At 40.2% G+C, this 23437-nt stretch overlaps 1 protein-coding gene across 4 annotated transcripts in view; it reads right to left on the bottom strand.

The window, feature by feature from the left end:
- Positions 1-1893: 1893 nt before the first annotated feature.
- LOC127046707 (transducin-like enhancer protein 1) overlaps positions 1894-23437 on the bottom strand; it is a 78089-nt gene continuing 56545 nt past the window's right edge. For 3 of the 4 annotated variants that reach the window (XM_050944174.1, XM_050944172.1, XM_050944173.1), the window contains 6 exons: positions 13592-13841; positions 11563-11810; positions 9066-9213; positions 8535-8685; positions 7961-8037; positions 1894-2529 (listed from right to left, as the gene is read on the bottom strand). In XM_050944174.1, the coding sequence (XP_050800131.1) occupies positions 2422-2529; positions 7961-8037; positions 8535-8685; positions 9066-9213; positions 11563-11810; positions 13592-13841 (982 nt within the window). In that variant the 3' untranslated portion in view covers positions 1894-2421. The remainder of the gene's footprint in view (positions 2530-7960; positions 8038-8534; positions 8686-9065; positions 9214-11562; positions 11811-13591; positions 13842-23437) is intronic. The other variant, XM_050944175.1, reaches the window with a different exon arrangement.

The following is a 23437-nucleotide window of genomic DNA, read 5'->3' on the forward strand; positions in this document are numbered from 1 at the left end:
CTTTCCTGGAAAATACACATGGAATAAAAAAATATAAAAGGAAACTTTTTAAATAAAGTAAACATATTAAAATGTTAGCCCTATTTGTCCATCTAGAATTAGTCTCCTGGAAACAATAAAAAGAGCACGTCAGCTAAGATAAAGATCTCTCATGCGCAAAACTTTAGCCGACGAGCTCTGTTTTGGGATCTGCAATTTCTGGTTAGCAAAGTAAGATACAGAGAGTAGACTCCCAATAACTTTAAAATTTTTGAATTTTAAAATAGTAGGGGTATTTTTAAAAGAGTAACTTTTAGTAAACTTGTACATTTTTTTTTCAATTCTTCTTTTTTAAAATGGTTTAATATTTTAAAAATTGATTGTTCAGTTATACCAAACACAATGCTCCTAGATGGTCAAAACCAGAGTGCTTCAGCCTCACACCTCACAATGCACCAAAGCAGCATGAAAATTCGTAACCAAACCTAATTGGTTTAATTTTCATACAGATGTATAGCACTAGGCACATGTATGGATATGTATAGATAAAGCATCAATTTTAAATGGCAACAAAACTAGACCATCAAGAATGGTTAACATTTTACATTCGAAATGCAAAGTTATATATTACTGCCATTACAATTCCACAGTGCTATGAAATGGTTTCAGTAGAATGGTCACATAAATTGAAAAGAAAACTAATGTCTCTGCAGGCATTGGAAACTAGAGGGAACATTTTCTCCCACATGGGACACACTGCAGCCAGGTAATGAATCTCTCAACCACAGCCTTTTCTTGCTGATAACTTGTCTTTTTTTGTAAGAGCACAGATGTGGGCCACTTCTTAAAACATCAGGAAGAAAATCAGAGAGGGCAGTTCCTTGCAAATAAACCTTAGTTTATCTGCCATATATATAAATTCCCTCCTGTTCCTCTGTACGCTCCATATATAACATACTTATTCAGCTTATTATATACGACCAAGGTACATATGTGACCCTCTGTAGCATAGTATCTGAGCTTATCATGCAAACATTAGACAAAATCCTATTAATTAGGACTATCATAACAGAATAGAAGATGTAGTTTTCCAACATATACACAATTTAAATGCATCAGAAGTAGCAGTTCTCACGAACTCTCTTCCCAGCTCTATCTTTAAAGTACATAATGCCAAGTCAGATAATTTTGGGGCTTCTAGCTTTGGTAACTGGCATCAAAGCATGGTTCTTCAAAACTACCATAACAGTGGCCCAGTCAATGGCAGGGGTATGATCCAATTTAACTCAAGGAGCCCTCACTAAGATTTCACAGAGCCTTATTTATACAGAATGACCAGAAGTTGCCAGGCCACATCACTTCCTCAAAGAGAAAATAGAATCTGAAGTGGTATAATTTGTCCAATAACATGTATTCACTTTAATCTCCCTTTAATACACCAGAGATTTAATGTATTAATTTAAAATGTAGTTCTGGGTGAACTTGATTAATTAGGTGTGTGAGAAAAGTCACCCCTTACTGTATGTGTTTTGGAGTGAACTCAATGGGTTATAATTAGGCACAAATATGTATATTACATCTGCCAAATCAAATATATATTGGACATCTGAGAGAAATAATTAAATGCACATCTTTATGAACTGTTCTTCAATTTTTATATTGGCACTAATTAATCAGTTACAAAAAAAAATTCTTTTCAGTTTTCTGTAGCACAAAACAGTTCCTACTAAATTTTATAAACTGGTATGTGAAACTACTGTTTTCAGGTATGATACTGAACTTTAGGGATGGTTAGTAAAGAAAGTAAAGGACATTGTTCTCAAACTTTACATAGTTTTTGCATTTTCCTACAAAAGGTACTTGTATCCCAAAAAAGTCTTTAAACAGATCACTTAATAAGTGAGAGCAAAAAAGACTGTTGGTACTAAAGCCTTTACTGTAATAAACCAAATATATTTACAATTTATACAAACGTTTGACCTTCAACAAAAATACAAAAAAACATATCACAAGATGCAAAACCAGAAAACAAGTTCATCTGAGACACCACCGCTCTACACAGGACAGAATGCAAGTTGAACTGCAAAGAAAAGAAAGGTAATCCCACATATTCAGGCAATGAGAAAGATCTGCATGAGGTCACAAAGAAAGAAAGAAAAATAAAAGGCTTCAACATTCATCAGCAAACTCAGTTTTTTTAAATCCTCCAAACCTAGGCTACATCTGTCCATCTTGCCTCCGTGTTTCATTTGGTCCAGGTAGCTGATACGTAGTTGCTGGATGTTGCCTTCTATTTTATTTTGTATACTTGGAGTTGTTTCATGTCAAGGCCTAGAAATTGATATTTTCTTCCTTTTTAAAAAAGGTAAAACCTCTCTACTTCTACAAATTAAGAACATTTGGCCCAGTTCAACTCTATAAGTTATGTCCCCATCACATTTTTCAGTAGATGACTTCATAGACTGTAGCTTTCTTGTCTCCAGAGCCAGTGACTATATATTTATCATCCACAGAGATGTCACAACTAAGCACTGATGAGGATTCTTTGGACTAGATGTGGGGGGAAAAAAACACAAAAATTGTCACTAATTTGTTCAGTAACTGCTGCTCAAGATGTATTGCACTTGTCCATCCACTTCAAGAGAGTGTGTGTGTGTGAGTGTGTGTGTGAGTGTGTGTGTGTGTGCGTGCGCACCCAGTGAACCAAAGTTTTTCCTTTAGCAATACCCTTTGGGGAGGCAAATGCACCATCAGCCACCTCATGCTGTTGCATGATGGTATAAAGAACAGAGCCACCCCAGACCCTCTATTCCTTCTAACCAGATGGACTCCAATAGAGGGGACAGCGGGTGCATCATGGAATGGACATGTGCAACATATCTCAAAGAACAACCGTTACAGAACAAGTTAGTAACCGTTTTTCATTCTTCAAGCGACTGCACATGTCCATTCCACTTCAGGTGATGCACAAGAAGTACGATCCAAAGGTGGGTTTTGGAGTCTACCTGAACAAGGATTGAAGAACTACTTGTCCAAAAGTGGCATCATCTTTGGAATGCTGAGATACAGCATGACGAGTAGTAAAGGTACACTGATGACCAAGTTGCTCTACAAATGTCTGTTACAGGTACATGAGCCAAAAAAGCTGCTGAAGCTGCCTGAGATCTTGCACCGTGCCCTATCACCCTGTTTGGAGGGGGTACATAGGCAACATAATAGCACAGATGTATGCAAGATGAAATCCTCTGAGGTCCTTTCATTTGACTGTAACTGACACAAACAGCTGGGATAATGATCTATAAAACCTAATTCTGTCCAAGTACTCTTCTAACATCCAAGGTATGAAACCTCTCCTCATTCTTAGGAGAACAGGGCTTAGGAAAGAAAGTCAGTAAATATATGGCCTGATTAAAAGTACTGGAGTTCCACCTCAGTCAGGAATTTCAGATGTGGGCACAAGTATATCTTGTCCTCATAAAAAACTGAGTAAGGAGGGCCAGCTGCCAGAACTCATAACTCTATCACCCTTCTCATGAAAGTAGTAGCTACCAAAAACACACTGCTTTCATAGACAGATGAGGTAAAGAGCAGGTAGCCATTGGTTAAAAGGGGAGACCCATCAACCTTGTTATCACCAGATTTCGGTCCCAGGGAGGAATGGGATCCATGACATGGGGATATTGCCTGTCCAGACCTTTTAAGACTCTGATTGCTACAGGATTAGAAAACTCTGAGTGGCCTGCAATTGGTGGATGGAGAATGGAGATAGCTGTCAGGTGAACTCTGATGTAAGTAATCAATAGGCCTTCTTGTTCAGATAGAATAAACCGTCCAAAACATGTTGGATAATGGCCATGATTGTAAAAACACCTTTCTGCTTTGATCAGAGGGAGAATTGTTTCCTCTTCAACAGGGAAGCGTATCTAGTAAATGGCGTCCTGCTATTCATGAGACCATAATACTCCATCTCTACGGAGCATCCAGGCAGTATGATGAAGAGTGGCCATGTTGGGATGTAGCAGGCAACCGTGGTCCTGGGAAATCAAGCTGGGTTCTGTAGATAGTGTCAAAGGCTCAGCAGACTGGAGAACTAACACGTCCTAGGCCAACTTGGTGTTATGTGGACCATACAAACATGATCCTTCTTGGGCTTGAGAAATAGCGGAATAGGAAGGAAGGCATCCAACAGTTTGTCTTTCCAAGAAAGTAGGAAAGCATCTGTCAGCAATTCCTGACTGTGACCAAAAGAGCTGACACTTTGTGAGTAATTAACAGGTCTATGTGAGGGACCTGGTTTGAAAAATGAACCCAACAGACCACTCATGATCTATGCTGAACAAACTGCTCAGGCAATCTTCCAAGCTGCTCTGAAGACCAGGAAGGTGATAGGTTTTAAGATGAATTGTCTGACTGGACCTTCTCTGTCTGTTCATGGAGAACATCACTGCAGTGTTGTCCATGAGGACTTGTTGAGCGTTCAACCTGATGTGAGGGAGAAAAGCCCAATAGGCCAGATGAATGGCCCTGAACTCCCACATGTTTATGTGGAGAGCTAAATCTTGAAGAGATCTCAGATCCTGAGTTTGTAGGTTTCCCAGGTGTGCTCCCCAACCTAGAGAAGAGGTATGTGTAATCAAAAAGTCAGTGTGGGTAAAGGAGAGATGAAGGAAACTTTCACAAATACATTGGCTGGATCCATCCACTAGACCAAGGAGGCTATCACTCATGCCCAAGTACTCATATCAACATATCCAATGGGTAATGAGCCAGGAAGTACACTGACCTTAACCAGCTCTGAAACTTTTGGAGATGAATTCTGGCATGCCAAACCACATATGTGCAGGAGGCCATGTGCTCCAGTAATCTGAGGCAGTATCTTACTGTTGTAGGTGGGATCTATGGGATCTATGGAAATGTTTTTGGGATCTATGGAAATGTTTAACATTGTCTGGAATCAGACTTGAGGTATGAACGCCCGGGCTACTGGAGCATTCAGGATTGTTTTATACATTGTATTCTCTGAACTGGGAAGAAGATTGACTTGTCTTCATTGTTCAACATAACCAGAACACTGAAGACGGATTGAATCCTGGATAGACCAACTTCCACTTGTAGCTTGGATTGATCCCGTACCAGCAGTCACTCAGGTTAGGAAACACTTGGACTCCTACTGTCCTTGAGAATGCAGCTACTCCTGCCATGCATTTTATAAATATACAGACTAAGGGAAACAGACAGGCAGAAGGGTAAGATTGCAAACTGATAATGGGTATTGTTGACCAGAAATCTTAGGAATCTCCTGTAGTTTTATGGGACAGCCACAGGAAAATGGGTATCTTTCAAGTCGAGGATGGCATACCAGTCACCGAGATCAAGGGAGGGGATGATGGAGGCTAGGGTTATCATGCAAAACCTTACTCCTTTAACGTTTTACAAGTCCAGGATGGATCTGAGACCTTCTTTTGCCTCCAGAATCAGGAAATAACGTGAATAGAAACCTCAATAAAGAGGGGAACCTCTTCTATAGCTCCCAAATGGAGATGAGACTGCACTTGTCAGAGGAGGACATCCTTGTGAGAGTGTTCTCTGAAGAGAAGTAGGGAAGGAAGTTGGGTGGGGGGAGTGGAAATAAACAGCAATTTCACAGTACGTAGGACTCCCTGATCTGTAGTAATATGGGACCAAGGATATAGGAACCAGGATAACACGTTAGTAAAAATATGGGAGGATATTGCATATTCCATGGTGCTCAATCTACCCCATCTAAGAATGCTTGCAGAGTGGTCTGAGAACTACAGAATATTGGCGTCACAGAGGGAGAAGTCATATCTGGCCAATAAGGATTGTTGGCTAAAGATGTGAAATTGTAGCCCAGATGTGGAATAAATTTTCCTATCAGAAAGGTCTAATTTCTTCATGTCTTTGTCCTGTGGTGTAGAAGATGGTCAATCCTGACACACACTCATTCACCTCCAAGATAATGAAGGAACCTGGCAAAGGATGGGTATAAAAACATTCATAGCCCTGAGAAGGGACATGGCACCCGCTGTCAGTTCTCTTAGCTGTGAAAGGCAGAGGATAGCATTTGCCACAAGGATTTTGCAGCTGTTGTTGATGGGCAGAGCCACTCGAGAAGGCCCTGCTGAACCCATAATGCTGAACTCAAAAGCCTGTGGGAACTCTCCTGGAACCACTTCAGCAGGAATATCAAAAGAGGTAGCTACTCTCTTTTAAAAGTTCTCGATAAGCCCTGATATCAACCCAGACAGGTGAGGAATCCTGGGGGAAATACAGTCTCGTCAGATGAGAGGAGAAAAAATACAGAGGAGGCCAAGGCTAATCCTCCTGTGATGCAGTGGGTCAATGTTTGGAAGCATGAGTCTGGTCTTGAAAGTCTTCTTGGTACGGACCTTGTGATATGTCATCTGCTAGAAGATCTATAAGGCTAGGAAACCAGGGAGGATCTGGAAGTGGGAGGCATGCCCCACAGGTTCCAGTATGGCATAGGACCCCAGCCACAACTGGTCCAAAGATCCACGTCTCAGCACTTGTGATAGGTACGAGGAACGGAATTCCTGAAATGGAGGTGAGCGTTGTCATCTAACCCAGGAGTGAGGGACATAGGAGTCTACCTCACAATCCAAGGAGGATCCTGATTTGCATGACCATGGTTGTACTGTGCTAAGCAGCGCCAGAGCCTAGAGGTGTCTCTCCAGAGATATCGGAACTGGCGACAGCATGCTGTTTACCTCTGGATGGAATTGAGCAAGAAAGTGCTGGACAGTCCAAAGAGCTAGCCCAAACAGTATCAAGGGATGAACTTGTCTCTGAGGTAGGTCCATAGCCAGGGCCTTTCATTGGTACCAGCTAGCTTGTCTCCTGGACAATCAGAGAATTTGGCACCATGAGACAGAGTAGATCCTGTGCTGCCACATAGGTCTCCATTGTCATCAGTCCAAGAGATTTTCCTGGTGCTATTATTTTTGCACTGAAAGAGTCAGCACTGTAGCAGAGGTCCTTCTTAATGGCACAGGCATGGATGCCAGAGTTGATAATCCTTGATGAGAAGAGGTTGGTAACAGGGAGCATCTCTTCCCAGAGGACACTCTATCCTGTCCTCCAGATTGTTTTCTGATGGATGTTCCCAGGGACCTCGATCTTTGAAAGATCCAAGACTCATCTCCTCTGATGAATGGTCTGATCTTCAATGCTTCTTTCTCGGCGCTAGAAAAGGGGATTGGTGCTGATCTTCAGAAGCAGTGTCCCAAGGGACAGTCTTCACCAATGCTAAAGTACTTGATGCCCTCCTTGACAGGAAAGTACAGAAGGTGGATGCAGAGCAGCCTCCAGGAGGATACGGCAGTCTCGCCTATCTGTCTTTTTTCGTCTGGGGTTTGAAGTCCCTGCAAATCTGGCAAGGATTTTGAAAATGACCCACAATGAGGCACTTCGGGCAGGTGAAATGAGGATCATTCTTTAGCATAGATTTCTTGCAGCCAGCACAAGACTTAAAACCCGGAGACCAACGCATACCTCAGTACTGGGTGTCAGTAACCCATGAATAAGAGGGAACCAATGCTCCAACAAAAACAGCCAATAAAACCTACAATAATCTAACACCAATGAATATCACTAACTTAACTATTTACATAAAGAAAGATAATTTCCGCGTAAAGGGAGAAACTTGCAACAGCATGCCCATGCACTCTGACTACTGATCCCAAGTGGTCAGAAAGAACTGAGGGAGGTCTGGGGCAGCGGAATGAGGGGGTTGAAGGTGCATATGCCACCCCAATGGGTATCACTAAGGGGAAAATTTCCAACTTTGGTGCATTGGGTGCAGACACACCTGAAGTGGAATGGATATGTGCAATTACTCAAAGAAAACTATGACTAAAAAAATAAAATCCTTTCTTCACTCTCCCTCCAACACTTTTTTTTTTTTTAAAGAAATTAAGCGGGGTGGGGCTATTACTCTTACCTGGAATATACTGGCTCCATAGGGGGTCCGCCAAGCATTAAGAAGGTTATCTTTTCCAGTACTCACAAACCATTTACCTAGAAATGTAACATAAAGGAAATGAGAATGTATAATAAAACATCCAACAACTGACAGATTTTACATTTTCAACTCATATTTAAGAAGTTTAACTCAACAGGCATATTAACCTCAGGGATTATTACCTGGCTGATAAGCACTATTCAAAGCTCTTGGTACTAATCAACATAGTTTTTGCTTACATCTGTGTGTGTGTATTGGGGGGGGGGGGGAGAATATGAAACCCATCACAGAGGAATGCTGTTGCTGCTTGTAATAATAATTCTTAAAAAACGAAACAAAACACATAGTAGGTAGAAAGCGCTTTACAAACATGAACTAATGTCCACAACAGCCATGGGAGGAAGGTAGATGGGTATTACCATCATTTTACAGATGGCAAATAAGAGGCAGAAAGGTGAAGTGACTTCCCCAAGTCATACAGTAAATAACTGGCACAGCAGGGATTAGAACTCAGGAACTCTTGGCTTCCAGTGCCATGCTCAGGCCAACTTACCACAGTAAGCAAACTTAAGTGACAACACACAGCTCTCATGAAGATGTAGTTGATACTTGTCTGGTTTATTTACATGTAGTACTTCCACATTGCTGCTCTCCATCCCCACAGCTAGCCATTCACCAGTAGGGCAATATCCAAGGGAAAAGATCTGGGCAAATTAAACAAGGAAAATCTTTATCTTTTTGCAATGTTAATGAATGAAATATCACAATGGAGGAAAGAGACTAAAACCAAATCCAAATTGTTCACCAGCAAGGATATTGTTCCAATTCAGAGAAGAGGATAGGGGAATATTTAGTTATCTATTCTGTAATTCAACTATGTCTGGGGGGAAGCGGGAAGTGAGATATAATTTAGGCTATCGTTCCATTTTTGTGAGCCAATAATCTGTAGGAATTCCAAAATGTAATGCATGTTTTGGCTTCTAACAGCAAAATAAAAATGCCCCCCTTCCACTGGGTTTAGTTCTTGAGTATCATCCTAAATAAACTGGCAAATTAAAAAAAAAATGTAGGAAAACCTAGTCACCTGTGATGTGAAGTCATGCTGTTGTAGCTGTCTCCCTTCTCTCAAGTCCCAGGATCTGACGGTGTTGTCCAAACCTCCTGTCCAGAGCTTGGTACCATCATTAGAAATGTCAATACAGCTGGCTCCATCTGTGTGGCCCTGGAATTGCCTGATAAAACAAACCAGATTGAATAATGATTTCCTGCCAGAGCTCAAGGTAAACACTGTTGTTTTGTTAGTTTTGGATTCTGTATGTGTGTGTCATCTCTTCTGAGTCTGCTGATGTGCAAGAGCCAGCCCCTCCCCCTGGCTGGACGTGAAATGCACACATTACAAAAACCACTTTGCAGGTGTTAGGGAAATGATCTGTAATACAGCTAGCTAAACAAAAGCAGTCAAATATTTCCTATCAGATTTTGGGAGGAAGGAAAACTATTTAAAACACAAAGTATAAGTATGTTACCTATCACACCTGGAAAAAATGAATGAATCACCAAGATTAAAAAACAGACTATCCAGGGGACTAACTAGTTATTTCTGCATTTTTATTTATCTGTGAATCAAGAAGATAAATACATAGCAGATTTGGTTACATAAATATTAGTAGGAAGGAATCCAGAAAACTAAAAACAACACCGCCACCATGACTGAATCAGCAAAATTATGCCCTCCGTGGTAGTAGGTCATGAGATCCCATAGTCACTAAACAGTATGTTTTGTTTTAAAGCTTTGCCTTAGGAACTTCCGGCTCTCAGCAACACAGGGTCAACAAGTTTTCCTTGATCCTTAGACTAACATCCTCTGAGATGCTTGCATTTTTCGCTGGCGATCGGCTTTGGGGAAGTCCTATGCCTTAGTGTCAAAGGTTGACGGGCGGCAGGGGGTGGGGGGAAGACTCTTTTGGGAGTCAACTATAAATCATTTACAGCTGCCACAATAAAGGTCATGTGGCATGTTTTGTTTTGAGTCCCTGATCTGAAAACACAAGGAGTTATCAATTAGTAAAAGTAGCAGGCAATGGAAGATTAGAAGCAAACACACACAGGAAAAAAGTGCATCACAGCACTATGGCAGCTAGTCCTGGTCATTCATGAGAGTGTCATAACATTTAGAAAGATTTTATTTGTACTGAGACATAATTTAAATACATAGCAAGGGTCATCCACATTTTAGGACATGCCAAAATCAAATTTGTGGGCCTAAACATACAAACAGCTTTATCCTTTGTGCAAGTATGTGAGCCTAAATTCTAAAGAGTGACTAGGATTTGAGTGCCTCAATTTTTTTGGTGCCCACTCAGAGACATTTTAAATAGGCCCAGAGTGTGTACTCAACACTTACTGAAAATCAGGGCCATTCCTAATTTAAGCTCTATTTCCTTACAGTACCATAGATATCTACAAATTTAGTAGCAATGGACCAAAAGTTAGCTTTTTAGTGGACCACAGCATTTATATGATATAAGCTATCCCAGGCAATTCCAGATCCAGCCTCTGCATAACAGCAAAAAGCGATAACATTAACATGCCAGGCACTCACATTTAGAAATGGATTCTGCCTCTAGCACATGCACTGTTTTGTCTTGAAGGCTTAAAGGAAAGTCAGTTACGGACAAGATTTATCTGGGCATTAAGTTAATCGTACTCCCTGCGAACCAATCCTAAAAGAATTAGAGATTGGCTACAAAGAGTATCACTTATTAGCCTCCAAAAAAATGGACCAACTACCAAAAATAGTACCTTAAAAATGTGAGAGGCGAAAACTGGGCAAGAATTGCAGAAAAAAAACAATGCATTAAATCATTTCAATTTTAATTTAACATTATTTATACTATGGTTAAATTAAACAAAATGTAAGAGCTGCTCCAAGCCTTGTTTAACACCTTTGGTGCATCCCAATGCCAGTATAATCAACTATATGCTAAAAAAAAATCTCAACAGAAAAGGCCAAGATGTTACTGCACAGGAAGTTTCCCAAAGAACACATAGTCTTAATGTCTTGTCAAACACCCATTTCTCATGCACAATGGACTATTGGTATTTCTTGCCTTATTGATACAGTTGGCAGCATCCACACTCTTCCAAATCACTTTTGGATAGTCAAATTTTGTTACCATTTATAAGCAGGTGATTTTCAATACTTACATAACAAGGGTCAAGACAAGACAAAGAAACACACCTCAATACTACCCCAAAGTTTGCATTCACTCTTCATCAATCATGAAGTGATATATATGACACGGTCTGCGGTGATTTGGGGCTGATCCAAAATTCACTGAAGTCCATGGGAATTTTTATATGGATTTCAGTGGCCTTTGGATCAGGCCCTTTATGAACTTGGTTCCAGGACTAGGCTGAGATCATCACTAAACTAGGATTCACTCTGTTCTCTAGACAACAGGGACTACCTACGTAACACTTCTGTCATGAAATACATTATGTAGGAACAATAAATATTTAGCTAATTATCTAAAGAATAACTTTAGTAAAAATCCTTTTGTAAAGTAAGAATAACTCACCTGACCAACGTCTGATTGTGCAGATCCCATACTGCAATGTTCCCATCACTACAGCAGGAAAAGCAGACCTTGGAATCTGGGCTGATAGCCAGGGCGTAGCAGGCTGGGGCAGAAGATGTCAGCTCTGCTTTTATACGAGGAGTTGGTGCAGCCAGGTCCCATATGGATAATGTGCTGGCTTCCCCACCAACTATGAGGGTGCATCCATCAGGCAGCAATTTACAGGAGCGGATGTAGTTATCTCTATTCTGTATAATACAAGCCACCTCAGTTACATTAATAAATGCCTACTGATAATAACCAATGACATGATCCATGCTGCATCCAAGTTTTAAACAGTAGGCTGTATTTTCCTGGTGCCAAAGTACACAAAATTCACCAGCAGATTCTAAATGGCTTCCATCTCCTACCTCTCACCACTGAGCAGAGAGTACAGCTGTAGAAATTAAGCTACAATTTTCATATTGCAAGTACGGAAGCCTACTGTGTTTTGAATCTGATGGATAGCAATTCTTAGATCTCATTACAAACTGACAGAGCCAAGCTAACAGAGCCAAGAACTTGCTTGCTGTACAAGTGCACTCCGTCTGCTATGACTGCCAGCACTGTAGGAATATTTCCGAAAGAGCAAATGACCTCTTACTTTGGCAGTGTGAAGAAACCATCTATGAAAAACAGTTTGTAAGACCAATGCCACCCTAGAATTTTTTTTCCTTAATCTCTATTTTGTGCTTACCATTTATAGCTACAAACGCTGCACCTTTTACGTCCTTACTGCTCTTAACCTGTTTTTTGGGACTTAAACTGGGTCTTCGTTTGTCAGCAGGGCTGTAACCACATAACTGGTTTCACATTTGTGATAATGTTACTGACTAAAAAGTACTAAGGGGAAACAGTCCAGGTTTCAGCCATTACAAGTTTTACTCCATAAATAATTGGCTGTCATGATTTCCCCACTTTATATGGCAAAATTATTGTGATGAGAGCTCTGCAGCAGCCAAAAGGATAAAGCCTATAACTTCAAACATACAAGAAAGCAATATTGCTATTTGTTTTGTGTTACTTTACTTATTACAGCAGGACAATCAGTTTTTGTGGTAGCAGACCTTGCTGGCCCTGTTGTATGCAGCAATAAAAGACGAAATAACCTATACGTAGATAGCTATGAACACTGCTTCCAGGACTGCATCCTCCACAAAGCACATCACATATATTCAGCAATGATATTTGATGGCTAACACTGGGATAGTAATGAAGAAGGTCCAGCGAAGCCTGACTGTATACCTTGGTTTGTACCAACACCATTGAATATTGAAAGCAAACTTGCAGTTTTAAATAGGTACTATAGGGATTTATAGCTTATACCCTTAATAGAGCACTTGCCTTCACACTTCACATTTTACTGGTTGACTTTCTTTCCAACCTTTTTCAGCTGGTTTTATTGATTGTGGAGCAGAGCATGGTGTATGAAGCTTCCTGAGCTAGTTGAGCAGGCACATCTTGCCTGCTCCATGTTGTATACAGCACTGAAATCACGGTCAGCTCTCAACGAATGTACGTTTATGTTCCGAACAAAAGCATACTAAGATTGAGACCACTCCCTGTACTGTAATCAGGCACACTGTAACTACCTTCTATTTAAACCAACTGTAGCAAAAGAGAAATACTTATGGAATGTTCTAGGCATCACAGAGCAAACTTGACTGCATTCACTTTCTGTCACGTTCATCTCATCTAAAGGGGAAACCTCTATTATCTGTAAGAGGGAGAACTGGGGACAATTTCCATTTAAAAGTAATCTGTCTAGTGCAGTATTTGATTGTTACTGATCATATTGTGATGAATAAACTACGATTCTTCCTCACCACTGCTACCATTTTATTTTAAAAAATAGTTACATACCTAAAGCAGGAAACAGAACTGCCTGATATTTCGTTATAATATGAATAAAATCCAGGTCTGGAGAGCTATTTCCTTATTAAGTCTCCAAGGAGAAGTTACCCTTGTGCATAAGTTCCTGTTTGCTTACCAGGCAGTCCAGCTGAGAGACAGGGCTCTTGTTGCCAGGTTGGCTAATATCCCAGACTTTGACACATCCCTTTCCCCCAGTGTACACGTGTCTTGTGGGGTTGCTGATGGTAACTGCACACACTACTTCCCCATGATTCAGAGTATTGATCTGACGAGCATGGCGAGGGATTCCTGGTCCAATGAGGGCATCAGGAGGGAAAGGTACAGGCTGCATCTGACCATCTGCAGTAACGTGAAAGGAGTATGCTCTTTTGGGGAAAGAGGGAAGAGGAGAGAAAAAGACAGAAAGAGAATTAGGTCAACCATTACATCGCTGAGTTGTGAGAAATCAAAGCAACCTTTAGCAGTTCCTTTGCTTGGCTAATTTTATTTTTCATATTATATCAATCTAAGCTGCGGTGCCAAATGCTATAGGCACAGAAAATTTGGGGTGGGACGAGACCACTCACAGCAGACAGTTCCATCTCCTCTTGCAAGAGAAGTAATTAGAGCAAAAAATAAAAGTGCATTAAGTGGTACGATTAACAAGTCCCCTTAAAAAAAAAGTCTACATCTATGAGGTCATAGCAACTACCTAATCAACTTTTAGCCTCAGGGAATTTAACCTAACACCTAGACTGCAAGTATGAACTAAATATGAGTCAACAGTGTAACACTGTTGCAAAAAAAGCGAACATCATTCTGGGATGTATTAGCAGGAGTGTTGTAAGCAAGACACGACAAGTAGTTCTTCTGCTCTACTCCGCGCTGATTAGGCCTCAGCTGGAGTATTGTGTCCACTTCTGTGTGCCACATTTCAAGAAGGATGTGGACAAATTGGAGAAAGTTCAGAAAAGAGCAATAAAAATTATTAGAGGTCTAGAAAACATGACCTATGAGGGAAGATTGAAAAAAATGGGTTTGTTTAGTCTGGAAAAGAGAAGACAGAGGGGACATTATAAGAGTTTTCAAGTACATAAAAGGTTGTTACAAGGAGGAGGGAAAAGAATTGTTCTCCTTAACATCTGAGGATAGGACAAGAAGCAATGGGCTTAAATTGCAGCAAGGGAGGTTTAGGATGGACATTAGGAAAAACTTCTTAACTGTTAGGGTGGTTAACCACTGGAATAAATTGCTTAAGGAGGTTACTGAATCTCCATCATTGGAGATTTTTAAGAGCAGGTTAGACAAGCACCTATCAGGGATGGTCTAGATAATACTTAGTCCTGCCATGATTGCAGGGGCCTGGACTAGATAGCCTCTCGAGGTCCTTTCCAGTTCTATGATTCTATGAACAAATGGAGGACATACAACTTTAATCAAAATGGTTACTGATACCTTTTCTTAATTGCTGTACCTCTGAACAAGCATTTGCAGGATCTTATTTCTGCAAAGAAGCTGACAAGCCCAATTTCCCAGGCATTTCTTATTATTTGTACAGCTTTTGATATTTGCATTCATGTCAGCGTCTGAGTACAAGTGAACTGAAACTGATGGCTGGGATGTGGAGAACGGTAGCTAAATAAAGATACATTTTTTCCTTGAAAAAAGTAGATAGGCAGATGCCCCACAAGTATTACTTTCAGAATACTCCACTAATAGTAGTTAGGGTCTAGTGTTTCTTTTATAGCCCGAATACCATTATAGGACAAAGCCTTTTCACTAACTTAACACATTTTATTGCCTTGGTGAGATCACTAATTTTGTCCTAATGTTTTAATACATGTCTAATTCACATCACAAAGACCAATACTACCATCAACGCTAACACTACATTTATGACAGTCTCAAAAAGGCCAAAAACTGAACGAACATAGAGAGGAGAATGAACTATCTGCTCACTAATACCAATTGGGCAGTTTGAGTCACATAGTTTGATGTTCTCCCTTTTATTTTTTCCTTAAAATACCCATTTCATAAAAAGGGTGATCAAAGTGTCTACCCTATACTCCAAATACAGCCTTCCTACAGCTTCTCAGTCAGTGTAATCAGATGAAATTCAGTATTACATGCACTATTTAATTCGCATTCTATCCTAAAACTATTACTCTCGGATTTTTCTGATTTGTGTTTTCTGTAGTATCATGTGCTATAACCAGGGATTGAAAAACCCACTAAAATGGGGTGAGTACACTGACTAGGAATGGGGAGAGAATAGATAGAACAGCTGGCTCCTTCCCTTGAAGGAAATAATTAAGCCTGAGAGCAGAGCAGCCCAGATATCACTAATGATCTTTCAGTATGGAAGGAAGGAGCGGATGAAGAGCAACCCATGTGCTATTATTGTTTTCTCAAAAGAGTAGAGGGAAGCAAGCTGCATTTATGTTAAGGCATGGACGTTTCTTCTAGATGGCCACATGTGGTGGAATTTATACTTGAGTGAATGCACATAGGTGAATGGGTAGAGATGAGAGTGAGAGCAAGGAACAGAATGAGGGGGCTATACTAGCCAAAAAGTGAAGAAGAGAAAGATCTTCAGGAAGATGCGCGCAAGAGAAAAATGTAGAACTGGAGGTAAAGAATAGAAGATAACATTGGGAAAGAATGAGAAAAGGATACAAAGGCATGGAGAGAAAAAGAATGGAAGGATACTCACTCCAAACACCACAATGTATATAACAGTATGGAAAAGTTGAGTAAAGCCAGAAAGGGGAAACAAGATACAAGAAAAAGCACAAGGGAAAGTTATATTGTTGCAAAACTTATTAAATGGGAAGTAGATTGATAATGCAAAACATAATCACGGTATTCTTTTAAATTGTCTAGGGCCTGGCTTTTGGGGCTGTGACAGCACAAGTGTTTGTCACATGGGCTAATAGCAGATGTTGGGAAAACTTCTGAAGCCCCCTAGTAAAATAATTTGAATATAAAATGTCCAAGTTTTGTTACGGTACATTCCTTGCATAGAACTGAATATACCATTTATCTTCATGATGCTGATAGCCAGACTCATATTGACCTCTCTCTTTTTTATTGTTTGTCTCAGGTTTGTAGCATTTCCTTTTAGTTCATTTCCTTCTTCAGGGCACAGGAACAAAGTGAACACTAGCCCTCAACAGTTAATATCGTGTAGGTGACTCCACTGGTTATATCTCCTTTCATCCAATGAGTAGTTTCCATTTATAAATACCATTAGTATTTGATTTAGAGGGTAGTTCTTTACTCACTCAAATAGCCCACTGTTCTAAATATCATAATTACTGCCAACGTTGTTACTCTAAAAAAACAAACAAAAACAAAGGTATGAACAAAATGAGGCCCTGTGATAAAAACACTATGTGATTATGTAATTAATGACTGTCCCATAATGCATGTGTATAGGAGCAAAATTAAGGTTGCACAGCCAACCATAATTCTGCCATTTCCTAACTTTTGACTTTGCAAGCCAAATAGTGTTCTTTTACACATTGCTTTTTTAGGTGTAATTTCCCACCTAAAAGGTAATAAACTGAAAAGGCTGAAATTCCACATCAGGCTGACACCACCAGGTGTTATCAGCAGGTTTGGAATCTCTATCTCTACCACACTCCATATCACTGTTCCACTTGAGCTCAGGGAGAAACTGATAGAAGGCTGTCAAACTCTATGTGGACCCGCCTGCAGTGGATTTCACAGACATTTACTGGGAGCAGAAGAATTGGAATCTTGAGTTCCATTCCAGGCTCTTGAGGGGAGTGTGATCTAGTGGGCACAGACAACTTCTGTCTGTTTCCTCCAAGACTGACCCCTTCTGTTCTGTTCTCCCCAGGCCGTCCCCATCCTCTTTTCCCCACCTCAGCTCCTCATTCAGTCTCATTCTTCTCACCTAGCCAGTCCCAGTCTCCACTCATAAGGCTTCTCATCCGAATCCAAGTGCCCTCGCCCAGCAAATCCCAGTCTCAACTCCTTCAGACTCCCCATTCCAGCCTCAGTCTCTATCCCTTTTCCAGTCTCAGTCTGCTTATCCAGCCAGTCCAAGCCCCCATCATGCACTGGTTCCTTATCTGATTCATCTCCCTGGTCTTCATGCATACCCATGATCCCTTCCCCAGTGGCTCCAGTCCAATGTTTCTCCCCAGGCTCCTTATCCAATCTCACTCTCCCCCTACCACCTGACTCAATCTCTTTGCTGTGCAATTTAGTTGCTAATATCTAAGAAGTCTTTATTGATCAGGTGTGATTTTTCAAAGGCGTGTAATCCCAATTTGGGCAGATTTTCCCAGGGGTGGCAAAAGGCATAGTCCTAACATAAAGGTCACCCCTTGTGAAATTTAATGTCACCGCTCCAAAGCATGGGGGTCCTTGAGTTTTTCAAAGAAAACATCACCAGAATTTTTTAACTTGTGCAAAACAATATATTTTCCCCTCATTTTCGGAAGTGACTGAATTGTTTTTCCCAAAATTTATTTTTTTTTAAATTCAGCCCGAGGCAGACATCAGGCATGGTAAATTTCAGTCCAAATGTCTGAAGTTTGGCAAAGCTAGAAGCAAATGAAACCAGGGTCTTATAAGCAGACATTTCAGGCAATCTTAATAATAGACAGTGCTACCAGTCCCTGCTATAATAAAAGCACACACAAACTAAACAAACACCACTGAAACAGGCATTTCTTACATTCTCTAGGAAGAGATGCATTCCCTACCCATTTCCCTTTTCGGTTAATTTTTACTCTTCCTTCAAGTCTCCTCATACATAAGGGATAAGATTAACCCACAGGGATGCTGGAAACTTCTATTTGTGTATAATGGACAAATAACAGATAGTCTGTAAGTAATTACATTAAAACATATGACAAACAACCAAATGCCAAAACGGAGGTTGCCTATGAACTATGATAAAGTCTTTAATTACATGATCACATATTTCCTGCCTCATTAAACACACAGGATTGTATTACAGTAGTGGTTAGAGGCTCCAACAGAGATCAAGGCCTCATTGTGCAAGGTACAAACACATAAGAAAGACAATGCCTGTCCTAAAAAATGTATAATCTACATAGACCAGGCAGACAAAGGGTGGGAGAAGAAACAAAGGTATAGAGCAGAGAAATGACTTGCTCAAAGTCACACAACAGGTCAGATCTAGGAAGAGAATCCAGGCATAGAATCATGACAGATGCGAGAGGCTGCAGTTGGTCTTATATTCTCTCTCTCTCTCTCTCTCTCACACACACACACACACACACACACGTTTAAGTTCCAGTTGCAAAATGTTTTATTACTGGTGAAAATACGCAGGCATAAAGATACACAAGTAAAACACAACTTGACTTTTAGTTCTTATGCTGGTTTTGCAGAGTTGGCAGTTATGAAGACATCTTTTTTTTACTTGTAAATTGACCAGATTTGTTCTGGCTGTGACAGAGATAAGAAACATGAAGTACCCCACCGAAGCCATTTTTTTCCAGTCACTTTTCAGAGTAATAATCATACTTGTGTACAATTTTTTTTTCAATATATGAAATCTCACTTTTGAAGGTTACTGCTTAACTCCCAATATTTTCAAAACATCAGATTTTCTAATATTTCAGTTTATTTATAAAAATTAATATGCACAAAGTTTGTTAGTCCTGGGGAGGAAGAGGGGCAGAGACAATATCTTCCTGTATGTGTAAAGTGCGGGACACATCATCATTCAATATATTACAATGATTATTCGAGAATGCAAAATCTTGAACCTAATTTAAGGCTTGTACATTCATACCAGTGTATGTTCATTCTCTTAATGCACGTAATTCAATTAATTCAATTATTAATTAGGAATATCAAACCAACAATATGCAGTGTTGTTGTAGCCATGTTGGCCCAGCATACGAGAGAGACAAGGGTGAGGTAATATTTTTAAATTTTAACATTTCCCAGAGCTGAGAAAGAGCTCTGCGTAAATTTGAAAGCTTGTCTCTCACTCACAGAAACTGGACCAAGATATTACCTCACTCACCTTGTCTCTCTAAACCAACAACATAGCATAACATCTTATTGTTTCTTCCTTTTTCTTTGAAAATTTTTTAACGCTTGTGAAAATGAAGTGATCCTTCTTCAGAACCAGTACAGCACTGCCAATGGAGGTGCAAATGGCTTTATTTATTCCTCAAATACTCCTTGCAGATTTCCAAGCTACTTCTTATCTTAGTTACTGTATAAATAAAGACCATCTCTCCTGCTGCTTCTACAGAAGAACTGTATTTCCAACCCCAGGCCTACAGCCCTGGTACACACACACACACACACACACACACACTCTTTAGAAAAATAAAAGTGAACGCAAAAGCAAAACAAAGATGTTATGGAAATAAACACACACAAACATACAGCATTAGGAGTTATGCTCATCTTCCCAAAACATCTTTTCTAAATAAACCAGACACTTTGTCACTTATGACTATGCACTATCTCTGCCTGAATAAGTGGTAGAAGGAGAACATATTTCCTTCAGTGAAGCCCAGATTAGATAAAAATTAGGGCTGTCAATTAATCGCAGTTAACTTGTGTGATTAACTCAAAAACATTAATTGTGATGAATAGCACTATTAAACAATTAAATACTAATTGAAATTTATTAAATATTTTGGATGTTTTTCTACATTTTCACATATATTTGACTTCAATTATAACAGAGAATATATGTATTTATTGTTTTTATTACAATATTTGCATTGCAAAAATGATAATAAATAGTATTTTTCAATTTACCTCATACAAGTACTGTAGTGCAATCTCTGTCATGAAAGTGCATCTAACAAATGTAGATTTTTTTTTGGTTACATATCTGCACTGAAAAACAAAACAATGTATAACTTCAGAACCTCAGAGTCCACTCAGTCCTACTTTTTGTTCAGCCAATCGCTAAGACAAACAAGTTTGTTTGCATTTACAGGAGATAATGCTGCCCTCTTCTTATTCACAATGTCACCAGAAAGTGAGAACAGGCATTTACATGGCACTTTTGTAGTGGCATTGCAAGGTATTTGCATGCCAGATATGCTAAACAATTGTATGCCCCTTCATGCTTTGGCCAGCATTCCAGAGGACATGCTTCCATGCTGATGATGCTCGTTAAAAAAATATTCTATTAATTAAATTTGTGACTGAACTCCTTGGGAGAGAATTGTATGTCCCCTGCTCTGTTTTACCCACATTCTGCCACATATTTCATGTTATAGTAGTCTCAGATGATGACCCAGCACATGTTCATTTTAAGAACACTTTCACTGCAGATTTGACAAAACGCAAAGAAGGAACCAATGTAAGATTTCTAAAGACAGCCATACTGCTTGATCCAAGGTTTAAGAATCTGAAGTGCCTTCCAAAATCTGGAAGAGATGAGGTGTGGAGCATGCTTTCATAAGTCTTAAAAGAGAAACACTCTGAAGCAGAAACCACAGAACTCGAACCACCAAAAAAGAAAATAAACCTTCTGCTGGTGGCATCTGACTTAGACAATGAAAATGAGCATGCGTGGGTTCGGACTGCTTTGGACTGTTATCAAGCAGAACCCGTCATAAGCATGGACGCATGTCCCCCGGAATGGTTGTTGAAGCATGAAGGGACATATGAATCTTTAGCACATCTGGCATGTAAAATCTTGTAACGCCGGCTACAACTGTACCATAAAAACACCTTCTCTCACTTTCAGGTGACACTGTAAACAAAAAGCAGGCAGCATTATCTCCTGCAAAAGTAAACAAGCTTGTTTGTCTGAGCAATTGGCTGAACAACAAGTAGGACTGAGTGGACTTGCAAGTTCTAAAATGTTACATTATTTTATTTTTGAATGCAGATTTTGTTTGTACATAATTCTACATTTGTAAGTTCAACTCATGATAAAGAGGTTCCATTACAGTACTTGTATTAGGTTAATTGAAAACTACTATTTCTTTTGCTTTTTTACAGTGAAAATACTTGTAATAAAAAATAAATATAAAGTAAGCACTGTATACTTGTGTTGTATTTGAAATCAACATATATGAAAATGTAGAAAAATCCAAAAATATTTAAATAAATGGTATTCTATTATTAACAGTGTGATTAATCATGATTAATTTTTTTAATTGCTTGACAGCCCTAATAAAAATGGATGATTAAAACAAAAGACTAGGACTTGCATGGAAAACATTTAAACAAATAAAATGCCACTTCCTTATTAAAATCACTGACTTTATTTTAAAGAGTAGTTACATTTTGCCTCCATCTCAATCTTGTCTATAACATTTATATGCTCCAAAATAGATTTGAAATGTACAAACAGAGCACTGATAAAAACACACATCCTTAATACAATACAATACATGGATAAAAATCAATGATTTAAAAAAAAAATCAGACTTTTTTTTATTTAAATTGGATTTTTTTGATAAAATGGTTTTTGAAGGAAAAAACCCATCTAAAGATAGTTTTAATTAAGATACATAACAGCTTAAAGATACCTCATCATGGAACAGGGATTAGAAATTCTAATTCTACAGTAAGCGACAATATAGTCATGTAATGTTTAAGAAAATTTTTGTAAATTATGAGTTCCAATAGTTCATGGATTAGGGACCCAGTCTTATGCAGTTCCAGGGGCTTCTGTATAGATTATTTAGGTTAATTTTTCTATCTACCAAATCGGACTCAGTGCTCAGTCTGGAAGATATCATCAGAGATGCTTAGTTTTGCCATTCTCAAACTGTGGATTTGAGTCTCCAGAGATAACATGCTTGTTAACAGCAAAAATGTTTTTAAATAAATAAATAATAGAGGTGAGAAATAACAGACCTCAACCCTAGGGTTACCATATAGCCATATTTTCCCGGACATGTTCAGCTTTTTAGTTATTACATTGCTATCTGGGAGGAATTTTTAACTATCTAAGAACATCCGGGAGAATATGGACGTATTCTACCTACCTTGAAAGGTATGTGGGGCTGAGCTGGGGGAGTGGAGGCTGCTGGGAGGAGCAGGGCAGGGGCAGCAGAGGGCGATGAGTGGGGGCTGGGTTCGCTCATGATCTGGCGATGAGCAGGAAGCCGCAGCCCGGCCCTTATCAGCAGGCAGGGCTGTTCCCCAGGCCCTGCACTCCGGTTCCATGGGCCGCGGGGGGCAGCGGCTGTAGGCACCTCCTTCTCCTGCACCATGTGGCAGGATCAGGACACAGCAGCAGCAGCGCAGCCTCTCCTGCCCCATGGCGGGCTACGCTCCTCACCTCCTCCTGCTGCTGCAGAGGCTGCCCGGCTCCCCCGAGCAGCACCCGGTTCCTGCTGCTCTTGGCCAGCAGATGCAGGGCCCCAGCTGAGCCCAGCCCCTTGCATCTCCTCCATGGCAGTGCCCCCCGCTCCACGCCCTCCTGGGCATCCGTGGTAGCAGTGTCCGGGGAGCCCAAGAGGAGGAGCGGCCCCCGGGCAAGCGAGGGAGACTCCAAGGTGAAGAGGCTGCTGGCCCTGGCGCTGCCTGAATGCTGGAGGACTGACAGGTACCTGCCTCTGCCCCATCCCAGCACTACCTGTCCCCTAGCCCAGTGAATGTTACCTGCCCCACCAGCCTCAGTGCCCTGCCCCATATTGTCAGCCACTCCAATCTCACTGACAGCAGCACCCCTTCACAAACAGCTGCAATCATTTCAATTCTATTTTAAGACAGCATGTTCTTTAATTGTCAGGTTTATGACCACAACGTTGCTACCATTAATTCTAGCATCAATGCTGAGTGCAGCAACGTAGTGCTAGAAGAAGTCAGAACTCACACCCTGGGAAAACCTGTAAGAATGTTAGCTCAACAGCCATAGGGGACTGTAAAGAAAGCTAAAAACTCCACTGGAATGACTAATTAAATAAGCAAATATGAATACGGCACTAAGCCAAAAGAAGAGTATAAAATACTGCGTGTTGCTCACTGTACAGTAGGGAGA

The sequence above is a fragment of the Gopherus flavomarginatus genome, chromosome 3 (genome assembly GCF_025201925.1).
Source record: "Gopherus flavomarginatus isolate rGopFla2 chromosome 3, rGopFla2.mat.asm, whole genome shotgun sequence".
NCBI classification, from domain to species: domain Eukaryota; kingdom Metazoa; phylum Chordata; order Testudines; family Testudinidae; genus Gopherus; species Gopherus flavomarginatus.